This window comes from Pelophylax lessonae (assembly GCF_965119305.1).
Source record: "Pelophylax lessonae genome assembly, chromosome: 3".
Classification (NCBI taxonomy): domain Eukaryota; kingdom Metazoa; phylum Chordata; class Amphibia; order Anura; family Ranidae; genus Pelophylax; species Pelophylax lessonae.
This window is the reverse complement of record NC_138770.1, coordinates 189002426-189019653: the sequence shown is the minus strand read 5'-3', so window position 1 is coordinate 189019653 and position 17228 is coordinate 189002426. Positions and strand designations below refer to the sequence as shown.

Here is a 17228-nt window from a genome sequence, read left to right as displayed (position 1 = left end):
AATATAAATAAATAAATAAATCTATACATATATATAGATATATATATATATATATATATATATATATATATATATATATATATATATATATATATATATATATATATATAAATATATATATATATATATATATATATATAATATATATATATATATATATATATATATATATATATATATATATATAATAACATGAAATTGTAGCTAAGTCAGCTGTTGGGTAATAATACGCTCTACCAGAAACAAAAAATAGAAAGGCTTACTGTATATATTATATTTATTTGTAATAAGAGAGTGTAAATTATTTTAAATGAATAGAAATGTTACATGAAGAGATCTTTAATAAATAGGGGAGAAGAAGCCTTCTACAATGCAGGCTACAAACATGAGGCTCCAGCCAGAAGCACTGGGTCTTTAGTACACCTAAAGGGGTGTGCACCCCAATGTGTTAAACAAAGCATATCTATAAGATACATATTGGTACAAAAGAAACGCTAGGATCGACAGCAGCTTCACTCTCTGCTCCTACACCCAGTGTAACTGCAGAAGATGGGGGACATACACAGTGACAGCGAATATATGTTAAGGAGACAGAGGTGAGCAGAGCGAGTCTGCCTATGGGTTACCCAAGTGTACACTATGACGACCATGATGTCACTAAGGTAGTATGATTACCAGGGCCTCCACATCTGTAGGGAGCCCACAAGGGGACAGTCTTTTTTTAGGACATCAGTATGTGGCTCTGGGTCAGGATCAGGCTTCAGAGCTGGTGACAGGATCCTCCCAGGATTCTCCTCACAGCTTATGGGCAAGTCAGGGCTGGCATCCTTGACTCTAGGAAGGGATTTCAGCAGATGGTTGAGAAGACGTGCACCAAGAGCTTGGTCCATCCAATCACAGTTAAGAAGCAGGTTGTGGAGCTCATGCATACATTGGATGTATCCTGTGCTGAATCTCTGCTGGGATTCCACACACTGAGAGCCTTCACCTAAGGGAAAACAGCACAGAGAAAAAAAGAAAGATCAATCCAATATACCAATATATAAAACAGTAATGCAGAAAACCATATTTTGTTTTCAATTTTGCATGGGTTGTGCCAGAGTTTGATCTCCCGCTTGGTTCATTGGTGGTTTCTTGCCTACTGGTTTGGTCGTGACACCTAAATGATGAAATTTCAGTGTTATGGAGAGCACCCTAGAGTAGTGTTTTCCATTGCACATCCTTTTTCCCAACTATTGCACATACACCATTGGTGTGAGTTACCCTCAATGAAGGGATCAGCATCACTTTACAGAAATGCACTAAGAGTAACTATTCGCAACTTATATTGAGGTACCAATATGAGATACCAGAGGAAGCATGGGCCACTATTGGTTCCAGTTGAAATTTTGGAGAAGGTAATGTCCTCAGTAAATGCTGGCATTACAGCTGGGTGTGACATGTGCTGATTTTCAAGGAGTACAGGTGGTAATCACACACTTTAAAGTATATACTCATAGGTGGGAAATTTTGTTTGTTGCCCATGTATTGTGAAAATTGCTCATTTGTTGCCTGTGCATTGTATGGAGTGCCATTTTTTTTTTTTGGCCATGTATTGTAAGAATTGGCTGTTTGTAGCCCATGTATTGTAAGGATTGCCTGTTTGTAGCCCATGTATTGTAAGGATTGCCTGTTTGTAGCCCATGTATTGTAAGGATTGCCTGTTTGTAGCCCATGTATTGTAAGGATTACCTGTTTGTAGCCTATGTATTGTAAGGATTGCCTGTTTGTAGCTCATGTATTGTAAGGATTACCTGTTTGTAGCCCATGTATTGTAAGGATTGCCTGTTTGTAGCCCATGTATTGTAAGGATTGCCTGTTTGTAGCTCATGTATTGTAAGGATTACCTGTTTGTAGCCCATGTATTGTAAGGATTGCCTGTTTGTAGCCCATGTATTGTAAGGATTACCTGTTTGTAGCCCATGTATTGTAAGGATTGCCTGTTTGTAGCCCATGTATTGTAAGGATTGCCTGTTTGTAGCCCATGTATTGTAAGGATTACCTGTTTGTAGCCCATGTATTGTAAGGATTACCTATTTGTAGCCCATGTATTGTAAGGATTGCCTGTTTGTAGCCCATGTATTGTAAGGATTGCCTGTTTGTAGCCCATGTATTGTAAGGATTACCTGTTTGTAGCCCATGTATTGTAAGGATTGCCTGTTTGTAGCCCATGTATTGTAAGGATTGCCTGTTTGTAGCTCATGTATTGTAAGGATTGCCTGTTGGTAGCCCATGTATTGTAAGGATTGCCTGTTTGTAGCCCATGTATTGTAAGGATTGCCTGTTTGTAGCTCATGTATTGTAAGGATTACCTGTTTGTAACCCATGTATTGTAAGTATTAGCTGTTTGTAACCCATGTATTGTAAGGATTACCTGTTTGTAGCCCATGTATTGTAAGGATTACCTGTTTGTAGCCCATGTATTGTAAGGATTACCCGTTTGTAGCCCATGTATTGTAAGGATTACCTGTTTGTAGCCCATGTATTGTAAGGATTCCTTGTTTGTTGCTCCTTTATTGTACGGATTGCTTGTTTGTTGCCCATGAATTTTAAGGATTGCCTGTTTGTTTTCCACATAAAGTCTAACACCCACTTGTTCCTATGTTTTGAAGTAATTGCCTGTTTGATTTCTATATATTGCCATGACTAGCTTTTTTTGCCCAGGTATTGCAATAACTGCCTGCTTATTGTTCCAATATTATCAGGATTGCCAGTTTTTTAAATAGAAAAAGTACAGCGCCAACATGAGTCAAACATTCTGTGTGAAAAAAAGTCCAATCAAGGTCAGTTTTTAACCACTTTCCTACTGGTCACTTATACCCCCTTCCTGCCCAGGCCAATATTCAGCTTTCAGCGCTCTCACGCTTTGAATGATAATTGCGCGGTCATGCTACACTATACCCATATAAAATTTTTATAATTTTTTTTAAAAAATAGAGCTTTCTTTTGGTGGTATTTAATCACCTCTGGCTTTTTTATTTCTTACAAAAAAAAAAGAAAAAGACAGAAAATTATGAAAAAAAAAAGTTTTCTTATTTTCTGTGAGTAAATTTTGAAAATAAATAAATTTTTCTCCTTCACTGATGTGCGATGATGAGGCGGCACTGATGGGCACTGATAGGCTGCACTGATGGGCACTTATGAGGTGGCACTTATGGGCACTGATGAGGTGGCACTTATGGGCACTGATGAGGTGGCACTGATGAGGAGGTATTAATATGCCGCACTGATGAGCACTGATAGGTGGCACTGATGAGCACTGATAGGTGGCACTGATGAGCACTGAGAGGTGGCACTGGTGGGCACTGAGAGGTGGCACTGCTGGGCACTGAGAGGCTGCACTGATGGGCACTGAGAGGCGGCACTGATGGGCACTGAGAGGCGGCACTGATGGGTGACACTGATGGGTGGCACTGATGGGCAGCACCATCAGTGCCCACACTCAGTGCCCATAGTGCTGCTAGTCAGTGCCCATCAGTGCCTAGATGAGCAGGCACCGATGGGCACTGACTGGCAGCACTATGGGCACTGACTGTGGGCACTGATGGGGGGCACTGTGGGCAGTTGTGGCATTTTTTTCCCCTCTTCTGTAATCAGAGCACTGGTGATCAGTGCCCTGATTACCTTCCTTTGTGTCCCCTTACCGGTGATCGGGCTCTCCTCTTCCTTACACTGCAGTCTCCGTGTGAGGAAGAGAGCTGGCGATGAGAGATGATCTCATATGAGATCATCTCTCATTGCACGGTCCAATCACGTGGTAAATGGCTGCTGTTATTGGCCATTCACCACGATCTGTGATTGGCTGTGTCCAAGGGACACGGCCGACACAGATTTTCCCAGATGCACGCTCGCGGGAGCGCGCGGGGAGCCTGTTACTGGGAGGCCGTATAAAGACGGCCACCCGGAAATTAGAGCCCGCGCTGTAGCCGTACTTCGGCTATAGTGCGGGCCGGAAGTAGTTAAGATACCACAAAATAGGATGATATGATGAACCCCAAAAGGCAGAGAACCGGGAAGTCCAACACCAAAATAGGATCAAAGAGGAGGAAGGAACCACCACGTGCACAAATAAGGATGTCCGCTTACCAGAACGTCTTAACCATCAGTTAAGAATGGTCAAAACAAGCGTGTGTCCAAATGATGTTCCAAGGTACGGGCAATACACCAAACACCGGTAGCGATCACTTTCACATGTGTGAGTGGCGTTTCCAAACACCTAGTAGATGCTCAGTTCAATACACCATATACCTCCAAAGATAAAGGGAGACTCCAATGGCATAGTATAATGCTTTATTTTAAAATTTAACAAATAAATTGGCAACTCACATTTCCATAGATATGACAGCACATGAAATGTCAGAAAGGCCAGGATGGGAGTGTCGACGTGGGATCTTAAAAACTGACCTTGATTGGGCTTTTTTTCACACAGAATGTTTGATTTATGTTGGCGCTGTACTTTATCTATTTAATTTTCGTGGTGCGATATACTTATGTACTGGCAGCCTTTATTTATTCATTTATATTTCATGTCCATTATCATCTTGTAGTGTGACTTAGCATGGTTGGTTTTTTGTTTATTTGCCAGTTTTTTGCCTCAAATTATTGAGTCAGTACAGTTTGATACCATGATATGCACTGCGTCTGACACCCCTACCTCTGTCAAGAAGTTCTTTAAAGTGCATAGTTCACCTTCACCAAAAAAACTGTCTATGCATATAAGAGGTGTCTGTAGATAAAAACAAACTGTACAGCTCTGACCAAAGTTGGATAATGCCCTTGCTATAGGTGTAGGCCATTTACATACTTCATGAAGCCTGACTTTGAAACTTCTAGGAAGTTGTTAAGAGAGACCCATCTGTTACCGTTCACCTTCCCCCTCACAGGAGTGAACTCTCAAATACTGAGCTCACAGTTACTGCATCAGGGAAGAGAAAGCAGTGAGGAGGGTTAAAGCGGAGTTCCACCCAAAAGTGGAACTTCCGCTTTAGGTAGTTCTAACCCCCTGACATGCCATATTTGGCATGTCATTTTTTTTTGGGGGGGAGCGGGTACCTAGTTTTGACAGGTACCCGCTCCCACTTCCGCTCGGAGCGCCGCGGTGCCCTGAGCGGAAGTTCTCCTCTCCCCCCTCCCTCCCTGCTATCTTCTGGGACATGTCAGAGGTCCCAGAAGATTGCCGGCCAATCACGACGCGGAGCGCAACTCGCGCACGCGCAGTGCGTACCCGGCTGTGAAGCCGACAACTGTCACAGCCGGGTGCCCACACCAGTGATGCCAGTGCCGCAGAGCAGAGAGGGAGAAGAGCGAGGCTTCGGGCGGCCACATCGCTGGACCGTTGGACAGGTGAGTGTGTGTTTAGGCTGGAACTCCGCTTTAAATCAGAGATAGAGCTTGCTCCTGTGATGGTGGAGGTGAGAAGTAACACTAGGCTTCTCTTAGCAACGTCCTATAAGTATTCCAGTCAGGCTTTATGAGGTAAGTAAATGGCCTGTATGTATAGCAAGGGCATTATTTAACTTTAGTCAAAGTTGCACAGTTTGTTTTTATCTATAGACACCCCTTATCTGCATAGGCAGTTTTTTGGTAAAGGGAAACTTTGCTTTAAGTTCCCAGGTCTGGTTTATGATGGTTATAGAGGAAAAAGTTTATGGAATGCTGTACCTGTCCTAGAGGGGCAGTGACATTGGAATGGTGACACCTAGTGGAGCAAGACTCTATTGCACAAATGAAATGTGAAATTCAGTTTATGTGCCCCATTAGCACGATGTAAGTTGATGTAGTAGCTAGCGTAGAATGCAGCAACTCCATTTCACACAGATAGGGAAATAAATGAACTGTTGTTCCTGCCTACAGGAGGATGTAATTGTGTATAGGACGGAGGAAAGAGCATGATTATGAAAAGCATCACTTTGGTACAATCATGGATGGTTGATTTTACATCTGTCTTTAGTTGTTGCAGAGCTCCCTCTAGTGACAGAAAAGTAAAGTGCTAAAGAAAACATGGACAGCCTCTCACCTGAGCTTCTACTTCTCTGAATGTTTTCCAGATGTCTCACTGTCATCTCCAGGATGTCTGCTTTCTCCAACTTGGATTGCTGAAAAGACAACAGACATGAGAGGTAATGTAACTCTGTACTTCCAATATAATAAATAGTGTGTAAAAAAATGATATTACTGGTTCAAAGCACCATGGGACTAGGTTACAGATAACCTAGTATGGAGGGTAATGCGCCCCATCCAGTATTTTAAGACCACGTTAAAAGAGTCCAAAGTAGGTCTCAATTAACATGCCTGTCTGTATTTACATTTCTACATCGAGTCACTAACTCCATTGTGTTTAGGTAATTCCCATAACTGTGGCCTGTCATTGCTGTGTGATTTTAGCCTATACTAGTGTCCAATTAGGTAAATAAGTAAAACACAAGACATTCTCAGAACACAAGTCACTATTCAATAGGTGTCTGTCTCTTTAAGACAAAAATGTACATATCGTACTAGTACATTGTTATATTTAAACACAACATCACACACAGTTTGGATGATTTACAGAAGGAGCAGACTTTTTTTTCTATTTTTAAAGGTTGAAGCTTTGTTCATTTCAGTCATCTAGATGTAAAAATTTTCTTTTTTTTTTTTTTTTATTTCCCTTGCACATAATTGAGTATTCAAGTTAAACACAGCTTCACCTTTTTTTTTACCTTGCTCAAGCTTAATGCCTATTTATTTTTTTAGTTTATTTATTACAGGTATGTATATGGCATCATCAATTTATGCAGCGCTTTACATATATATTGAACATTCACATTGGTCCCTGCCCTCAAGGAGCTTACAATCTAAGGTCCCTAACTCACATTCATACATATACATACTACGGCCAATTTAGACAGGATCCAATTAGCCCACCAGTGTGCCTTTGAAGTGTAGGAAGAAACCGGAGTACCCGAAGGAAACCAGCGCAGGCACAGGGAGAACATGCAAACTCGGAGCAGCTTGTGCCGTGGTTGAGATTCAAACCACACTTTCAGTTTAATCTTTTGTCATCTGGAACACAAACTCACTTCAGCGCTGTGGTAAACATTAAGGCTTCATTCCAATAGGTGGCTGCAATGGCTGCTGGTGAGAATCAGTGATTCTTGCTGAGACTAGCTGCATGCGCACAGTGTGTGTGAACAGCTGCAGCCAGTACCTTGTACAAATCAATGGCCGGCATTGCCGTTGTTACCATGTAACAGCTCTTCTGAGCAGTTACAGTACATGTGGCTAGGTACTCTGACCGGCCCTAGGCACAGGCATTTTGCAGAATGGGACAGTGTTCTGGCTGCATACAAGCTGGCTGACAAGTTTGTATGCTGCCATAGCGAAGAGTGCTGCTTATTCTAGAGGTGGTGATTAGCAATATACAAGCGCAGCAGTCTATTCACCCATCTGAATAAGGAGGCCTAAAAGTAAGATGTTTATTTGATTAGAATAATGATACATGTGAAAAGGTAAGTACACCCCATTACAATTGTGTTTTTTTTTAAACCTATTTGAACAGATAAACATTGTATCTCCATTCAAGCAGAGCCTACGGCTAAAGGTGATATACTTAAATACAACATTTCTTTTTCAATCGTTTTTGCAATAAAATTACCAATAGAAGTAAAGTTGTGCTGTGAAAAAAAGTAAGTGCACCCATGGCCTCAGAAGCTTGTATTCCCCCCTTTATCAAAAAGGACTTGTAGGTGTTTTGTATTGCTACCCACCGACCTCGGCCATTGACTTGATTAAAATTTTAAAAAAATTTTAAAAGTTTATTTGGGATGTACCTTTTTCACATGACTGTATCCTTCACCTTCATATGAGGACAGTTAAAGCATGAAAAAAAAAATGATGTACTGATCAGTTAATTTTTTACATCCCTTCTGCAAAGCTATTAACCATATTAAAAAGATAAAATTGTAGTGCTAATTAAACATGTATCAGATTGAAAAGCCCACTTCCAGTATGGTATTCCCAAGGGATTTCACACGATAGGGTAACACTTGAAATAATAGAAGCCACCACCAACACCCAACAGCACAACCTCTTACCATCCAACCAGGACCCTCATTACAAAGGTCTGGACTATCAGTGGATAAATCCTCAAAGGACCCTTGGACTGCCAGTGAACTCTCTCCTCCTACAATTCCCCCAGTGCTAAAAAGTAATCCGACCAAGACCCTCATTACAAAGGTCTGGACTACCGATAAATAAATTCCCAAAGGACCCTTGGACTGTCAGTGAGCTCTCTCCTCCTCTGTCCTGCGATCTTCCCCAGGATTAATAGATTTCATGAAAAGCAAACAAAATGCTCTTCATAATGCAGGTATCTTTCAACCGTTTTATTAAAAAAGACCATAAAACTCACTCACATTGTGATGATAAAAACCAGCATGTCTTTACATAAGTCTTAATGGCGTTTCCAACCAGCAAAATAGCCGCCACATCTCAGCATGAATCAGTGTCGTTCGTCATAAGCTCCTCCCTACGTGTTTCGTCATTGACTATGCCAGAAAGTGAGACCTTCTAAAGTAAAACTGGGTAATCACCTAAAATATGTGTAGAATTAGTAATTAAGTAGAGAGATGGACTTGGGCCAAACAAAAATCTTAGGTAAATACCGGGGTGAAAACCCCAGTATCCTACAATGATAAACTATACCCGCCACAGAGAGGTGACAAGTTAATAAAGATGTTGTAAAGGCAGAAAGCTTTTTTATCCTAATTCATTCTATGCATTAAGATAAAAAGCCTTCTGTGTGCAGCAGCACCCCTCATACTTACCTGAGCCCCATCGCGATCCAGCAATGTCAGCGAGTCCCTCGGCTGTCCGGGATTCTGCCTCCTAATTGGCTGAGACGCAGCAGCGGCGCCATTGGCTCCCACTGCTGTCCATCAACGTCAGTTAGCCGATCAGGAGATAGAGGGGGTGGGGCCGAACGGCAGCTCCATGTCTGAATGGACACACGGAACTGCAGTTCGGCTCGGATGCCCCCATAGCAAGCTGCTTGCTGTGGGGGCACTCAACAGGAGGGAGGGGCCAGGAGCAGCGAAGAGGGACCCAAGAAGAGGAGGATTCGGGCTGCTCTGTGCAAAACCACTGCATAGAGGAGGTAAGTATAATGTGTTTGTTATTTTTATAGAAAAAAGACAAGACTTTACAATTACTTTAAACAAAATCATTGAATTTTTACTAAACGGGGGGAAAAGAAATAGTGCATAAGATATACAAACTGTAAAATCAATATATATATATTGCATGAATTGTATCGTTCAAATTATATATATATATATATTGATTTTACAGTTTGTATATCTAAAGCACTATTTCTTCTCACCTGCTGGGGTACTAAATCTTTTTCAAAACATTTTAAATTTGTTTAATAAAAATTCAATTATTTTATTTAACTTGTCTCCTCTCTGTAGTTGGTATAGTCCGTCATTGTAGGATACTGCGAGTTTTCATCCCCGTATTTACCTAGAATTAATATTTTTTTTTAAATAAGTCATTATTTTCATATTTTTCAAAACATCTACGGTTTAACTAAAAAAATGGTGAGTCCCTTTTGAATATTTGTCTGACTGCTAGGGAAGAGAGCTCTTACTGTGCTTTCCTACAAATAGACTCATTTATATTAGGTATACAGGACTCTGCACCTATGGTACATTGATAACGACTACCCCAGATTGCCAGTTTACTGCTTATTACCTATGATTTACCTATACCAGAACCATGAGCCTATCTAATAGCTGCGGGTCTCACCAAGAACTGTTCTGATCATGTGTGCCAACTAGAAATGTGACTTTTCTATGACAGCGATGTATATGGCTGTAAGCTGCAAATTATGTTCACTGTTTTTTCTCAAATTAAATCTCCAGCCAAAACCTATTTTCAGATTAGGACAGAGTGGGTAAGAGTTAAAACCTATGTCAGGTTTTTATTGTTTATACAGGGAAGGAACAGTGGTCATGGAACTTTAAATGAGGTAGGTCACTTGGTCAATAACAGAATTGTATGAAGTCATAAAATGATAATTTAATATATATTTCATAATTGACATAAATATATAAATATCCAGATATGATACAGGCATATTTAAATAGAGAACAGACATAAAATAGTTTTCTTTTTCATAGAATAGTACAATATTATATAATGTATAATATTGTATAATAGTAAATACATTTATCATGAAAAAATATCATAAACAATACATAGTTTTTTTCCAAATATTTTTTTCTCCTTTTTTGGGAGTAATTTGTTATATTCTTTTTTTCACATATATGAGATCTTTATATTCTAATACAATCCTACATTCCCAGATACAAAAAAATTCAAATCAAGCTCCTGATGAATGGACAGGGGTCCACGAAAAGCGTAGAGCCCATAGATGCGAAGACATATTATTTGGAGACTGACTATATATTGCATATGATATTTTTTCATGATCTATGTATTTACTATTATAATATGAATTGTACTATTCTATGAAAAAAAAAAAAGTTTATGTCTGTTCTCTATTTAAATATGACTGTATCACATCTGGATTATGGATTTTTTCTATATTTATGTCAATTATGAAATATATATTAAATTATCATTTTATGACTTCATACAATTCTGTTTTTGACCAACTGACCTACCTCATTTAAAGTCCCATGACCACTATTCCTCCTCTGTATGTACATTCAGGGATGGAGGTTTGTCACCGTGTACTCTTCAGATCATATTTTCTTTTAGTCTCAGGTTTTTATTGTTGTCTGTGTCCCCTCTGAAGAAATAATCCTTTAACTTTTGTCTTGACAACCATATAGAGACAAATTGGAATCTTGCCAACAGGAACACCAGCAGGGATAAAAACTTGACAGAGGGTCCAACCCTTTCCCACTATACTGAAACAAAAAAGGCTATGATTGCACTGTCTGTGCACATTGGTGAGATTCTCCTCATTTCCTTACCAGTAACTTTACAGGAGGTGAAGCAAATTCATCCAAGTTGGGAGTGAGAAATAAAACCTGGTAGGGATGCAAACACTTCCTTATTTTACCTAACACTAACCAATATTTAATATGCACTAGAAGAGTGTTTGAATGTGCTGCCTGAAAACATACAGATTTTCTGTTTTCTCATTGTGGCTTTCCTTAAATCTGCACAATGTCTCTAGAGTATAAAAACTTGTGGAAAGTGACAGCGTTGTTATTTTTATTGATTAGAAAATGATTACTTTCTATGGGTATTACTTTCTAAAATGAGACATTTTCTAAAATTAGATTTACAAAAACTGGTTCACTCAGAATTTGGTGTAGCTGTGCATGGTAGCCGGTCAGTTTCTAAATTCAGCTTGTTCAATTAGGCTTTCACAAAAAAAAAACTGGAATCTGATTGGCTGCACCGGATTTTGCACTCTCCAGTTTTAGTAAATCTTCCCCTGTGACAATGTCTAGGCTAGCCCAATTTCATTTTCAAATGTGCAGCAAGATGGTACAGTGGTTAGCACTCTTGCTTTATGTTACTGCTGTCTTTGGTTTATTCCCAACTAGGGGCATGTTTTGGGTTTACATTTTTTTCCATGCATTTGTGTGCTTTCCAATTGTTGCCCCGATTTTTATGTGTATTATTATCTATGTTTCATTGTAATATGTTGGCAATGTGAAAACAGGAATATAGTAAATACATAAAAGTCATACAGTATTTAACATAAAAGTCATACAGTATCTAACATAAAAGTCATACAGTATTTAACATAAAAGTCATACAGTATTTATCATATGCAGCAACAGTTCATGTATAGAATGCTGCAAAAAATGTGTGCCAAAATACTTACATCGAGATGGAAAGCCTGGATTACAGTTTCCTTTAGTTGTTCCAGGCAGGAATTGATTCTCTCTCTTCTCTTACGCTCTATGAGTGGCTTTCTGAGCTGTGAAGAGGATGATTAGGAATAGTCCTGTTAACATTTCAAGGGTTCAAGGAAAATGGGTAAACTGTACACTAAACTGCATACTGCTCTACTCTATACACTGTGCTGTACATTCTATACTCTAAAGAGTTCACTCTTTACTCCACTCTATGCACTTTACTGTTCTAATCTATACACTGTAGTATACATTCTATATTCCATATGGCTCAAATCTATACACTGTGCTGTACATTGTATACTGTGTTCTATACATTGTGCTGTACAATATTTGCTCCAAAGTTTTCACTCTTTACGCTGTGCTGTACATTCCATACTTTACACTGCTCTACTTTATATACTCTGCTGTACATTGTATACGCTACACCATTCCACTTTATAATATACTGTACATTCTCTATTCCACACCTTTCAAACGTATACACTGTGCTGAGCATTGTATACTCCAGTCTGTACACTGTACTGTGTATAGAAAAGAAAAGAATTGCTCCTGCACTTGAGGGGATGTTCATGTGACTTGGATCACTGGACACGACCTTAGCTGGTATTGTCGTCGTCCTGCTGTGCTGCCACTCATGGATGGTTGTGGAAACCACAAAGATAACTGGAAAGAATAAAAATACAGAGGGCGCACCTTAAAAACTGTTTATTGTTAAAATGTTTATTGAGGAAGGGGGTACGCCCCTGAAACGCGTAAGCGGCACTTAGAGGTTCCACATCTCAACTTGGGCTGTACCAGCATACTACACCCAGTGGACCTTCTTGGTGGATTTACTATCTCAATTTGTGCCATCTATTTTTGTGAGTATAACTGTACTGTGTATACTATAGTCCACACAGCTCCAATCTATACACTGTGCTGTCCATTCTGTACTCTGTACACTGTACTGCACATTTCTATGCTCTAAAGATTTTACTCTATACACTGTGCTGTTCATTCTGTACCCTAAACAGCTCCATTCTATATACACCACACTGTTCCATTTTGTAATATATATTCAATATACATTGTGTGTATATATATATATATATATATATATATATATATATATATATATATATATATATATATTCACTATATTCACTATATTCACAATATATATATATTTATATATATATATATCCACACCACACACAATGTAATATTTATTCTGTACTCCATAACCACTAAAATCTATACAGTACATTCTATACACTGTGCTATACATTGTACAATGCACTATACTGTACTCTTGCATATGTTGTATACGCCAACATTTTATACTGTAATATATATTCTACTGTATAGTATATTGCCTGTCACTGTCTGTTCCCCCACCTCAAACTCATCAGACAGTAGATTGCACCCATATGTTACAGACCATTCACAGCCCAAGTGGTTACACCTTTGGTTTGTATACCAAGTCTCTGGACTCCATAATTAAATTGTTAAGGGGCACTTTAGCTCCATCAGTTGCATGTTGAAGACAATCCATATCTTAAAAGTGGTCTTCGGGGCCCCTGTACACCACAGCACTAGTTTTAAACTGGTGTTAAACCCAAAAACAAAAAAGTAATATATTGCAGCTTACTAATCATTAGATGTGGTATCTGCATTTGTTTTCTTTTTATTTTCCTTTATTTTCACCTGGTGATATGGCCAGTAACCCACTTCCTGTATAAGGTGTCTCCACTCTGGATAGAGGAGCAATAGAGACACATTTGGACAGCAGCATTGTCAGGCTGGGCAGAAGGTAGCGTAACAAGCAGATTGTGATTGATTTGAACTGAAATTAGCTAAAACTTTTTAAGCTTTTACAGCAACAGATTTTTTTTTTTTGTTTGGGATAAAAGTTTGATCATTGTAAGCACCACTGTCAGTGTTAAATGGTTTGTCCCAATCCTGTAACTGCTCCTTTTCTGGACAGCTTGGTCTGTTGGGGGAAGTTGAAAAATACAGACTTACTGGTTGGATCAACAGATGACAATAAAGATAAAAAATGAATAAATATACATAATGTTCCATACAATTCTTGCACCTACATCCATACAGCTGTGTGAAGAGCAGCAAGAAGAGCATATGGAAGACAATTACAGAAAACTAGGGTACAGCGCAGGGTGGAAGGTCATAGGTTATATCTGGTTACCTATTATTCTGCACCTACATCCATACAGCTGTGTGAAGAGTAGCCAGAAGAGCATATGGAAGACATTTGCAGAAAACTAGGGTTCAGCGCAGGGTGGAAGGTCATAGGTTATATCTGGTTACCTATTATTCTGCACCTACATCCATACAGCTGTGTGAAGAGTAGCCAGAAGAGCATATGGAAGACATTTGCAGAAAACTAGGGTTCAGCGCAGGGTGGAAGGTCATAGGTTATATCTGGTTACCTATTATTCTGCACCTACATCCATACAGCTGTGTGAAGAGTAGCCAGAAGAGCATATGGAAGACATTTGCAGAAAACTAGGGTTCAGCGCAGGGTGGAAGGTCATAGGTTATATCTGGTTACCTATTATTCTGCACCTACATCCATACAGCTGTGTGAAGAGTAGCCAGAAGAGCATATGGAAGACAATTGTAGAAAACTAGGGTTCAGCGCAGGGTGGAAGGTCATAGGTTATATCTGGTTACCTATTATTCTGCACCTACATCCATACAGCTGTGCGAAGAGTAGCCAGAAGAGCATATGGAAGACAATTGTAGAAAACTAGGGTTCAGCGCAGGGTGGAAGGTCATAGGTTATATCTGGTTACCTATTATTCTGCACCTACATCCATACAGCTGTGCGAAGAGTAGCCAGAAGAGCATATGGAAGACAATTGCAGAAAACTAGGGTACAGCGCAGGGTGGAAAGTCATAGGTTATATCTGGTTACCTATTATTCTGCATTTCGCCCATACACTCAGTGCAATGTCAATCCATACAGATAAAACATGTATAAAGTAAGTCTCAGCCAAGTCAAGTTTACCAAACTGAACTTTTTACAAATGTGTAGAAAAATGCTCCAAATGCACAGTGCATGTATCTTTCCACTGACCTTATGTATCAAAATGTAAATACCAAGATCTGTTTTTTTTTTTCAACAACCACAAATTGAATTAAAAGTTCCAGACTGTAATTGTCATTTTGGGGAAACCTGATTGGTGACTGTTTAAATAACAATTTCTTGGATCGTGCAGTTCACTTCAAAAAGCTGATTGGTTGCTGACATCATTGACCTGTTTAATATTTTGAAAACTTGATCAAAGCTGGTAGAATGCTCAGTCTGGGTATATCTCTGCTTATTATTGCATACATATTAAATTAAAGGAAGTAAATGATCATTTACTTATTCCAAACTGCTCTAAAGAAAATGACAGCTGAAATCGGATTGGTTGCTTTCCTGAGTTACTCTAGACGAGCCTTCCTGTCACATATTGCTGTCACTTCATTCAGTAGCACGGACACTGGGATGTCTGTCACCGACCATGTGTGCGCTCACTGGTATTCCACATGGGAATCCGTAGTCACTTTATGTGACTTGTTATAGGGCTGATGAAAGGCAGGGTAGGGTTTGTGCTGCACCCAGGGACCTTTATGCATTATAACTTCAAATAACTGTCACCAGACATGTCAAAAGTGGTATCTTTCCAGGGGAATAAACTCAGCACAGTGATTTTTCCTGGATAGCAGCATCTGTACACAATAGACACCAACCCACATGCGTTTTAGCATGCCGACAGGTGTGAACAAGCCCTAACCATGTTTGTGAAAATATAAGGTGAAATGATAACATGCAAACAGCAAAGTGTGTACTGCCCCATCACCTCCAGTGAGGAAATGTCATCAGCCACTTGACACTCCTTCAAATGAGGTGCCACTGGAAACTCTTCACCATTTGGTGCCACTGGATACTCTTCATCATTCCAGTTATTATCATGTTCTGAGATTTAGAGATATGCTATGCTTGGTCTGACCCTTTTTACTCTCAATGCATGAGGTTCAGTGCACAAAGCTTTAGCACAATAACAAGAATCTTTTTTTAGTCATGTAATTGTAATTCTCAAATCTCATCTCAAAATAACTGTCACTTTTTTAAACTAAGTATCCTTATCCCATAGCGCAGTGATGGCTAACCTTGCCACCCCAGATGTTTTGGAACTACATTTCCCAAAATGCTTATGATCTCTGCAGTGTAATTGAGCATCATGGGAAATGTAGTTCCAAAACATCTGGGGTGCCAAGCTTCGTCATCACTGCCATAGCGTTAACTTGGTGTTTTAATTGAGTGTTAAAGAATCTCATTGGGACCCATCAGAAATCAGCTTTCAGTAGCTTAGACTGAAGACAGCACATGTAAACTCTAATTTGAATCCCCATGGAGAAAAGCGTTATAGAATTAAAAATACATTACTGTGCACCTGAATTGTGATGATATCTGGGAATGAGACAAGTCTGATCATATGGAGCAGTGGAGAACCTCTCTTACCTTCCTTTCCTGTTTGGCCATGGATGGTTTCAGGTGGTCCTTGGCCTCTGCAGACATTGCAATGTGTTGGTGTTCAGCAGTAACTGCACCGTGCCTCTCCTCTCTATCCTCACACTGTCTGAGTTCTTATTGCTGTGCCTCTTCAACACTTCCCGCTCTAGCATTTTATACAAGCCCCTATTAGCATGTGAATCGTTCCCCCTTCTAATTCTCTATTGAAAGGCTCCAGGCACAGATGTCCAGATCAGGGTCTTTTGTTAGAAAAATCACCCCCCATACACAAAATACCCGTGTCACAATGTAACCCCATCACATCCAGGAATGCGCTAATTATATATTAGTGTCATGACAGAAGAAATTTGAAATAAAATGTTTGTGGCACTTATACATTTCAGCTAATGGAGATGAAGATGGATGTATATACATTCAGAAGAGGAGGTGCAATTTTATTTGTCAGTCCACAGGTGCCAATCTCATTTGCACTATTGTAATCCAAGTATGCGATCCAAGGAGAGACTCTAGGAGCAGTTATGGCATTAATCTCTCCTTGATTTACCAACAATAGTAATGTACTATAAATGTTTTTAGGCTTTGCCTTTGCTCTTGTGTTAAAATAAAGATAAATAAAAAGACAGATTAAGGAAGAACTCCACTCTTGTTGAAAAAAATGAAAAGTCAGCAACTACAAATACTATAGCTGCTGACTTAGAAAACAAAATACTTACCAGCCCATGGAGTTGACTCTTTGCAGGGCTTCTGTTTTCAGATGTGGGAGCCAGAAGTGACTTCCTGATGAATCT

At 39.4% G+C, this 17228-nt stretch overlaps 1 protein-coding gene across 1 annotated transcript; it reads right to left on the bottom strand.

The window, feature by feature from the left end:
* Positions 1-259: 259 nt before the first annotated feature.
* On the bottom strand, positions 260-16561 carry LOC309548901 (transcription cofactor HES-6-like). The gene is made up of 4 exons (XM_082248828.1): positions 16429-16561; positions 11885-11980; positions 6056-6134; positions 260-988 (listed from the first exon to the last, which is right to left on the bottom strand). The coding sequence occupies exons 1-4, from the start codon at positions 16483-16485 to the stop codon at positions 672-674; spliced, it is 549 nt and encodes a 182-aa protein (XP_082104954.1). The 5' UTR covers positions 16486-16561; the 3' UTR covers positions 260-671.
* Between the last annotated feature and the right edge of the window lie 667 nt (positions 16562-17228).

Bases quoted from the DNA above. Each gene is read 5' to 3' on its own strand.
- LOC309548901 (XM_082248828.1), bottom strand. From the start codon at position 16,485: ATGTCTGCAGAGGCCAAGGACCACCTGAAACCATCCATGGCCAAACAG. The intron at 11,981-16,428 runs GTAAGAGAGGTT...TCCTCTTCACAG, and splicing joins TGGCCAAACAGGAAAGGAAG to CTCAGAAAGCCACTCATAGA. The intron at 989-6,055 runs GTGAGAGGCTGT...GTTTTCCCTTAG, and splicing joins TCAGAGAAGTAGAAGCTCAG to GTGAAGGCTCTCAGTGTGTG.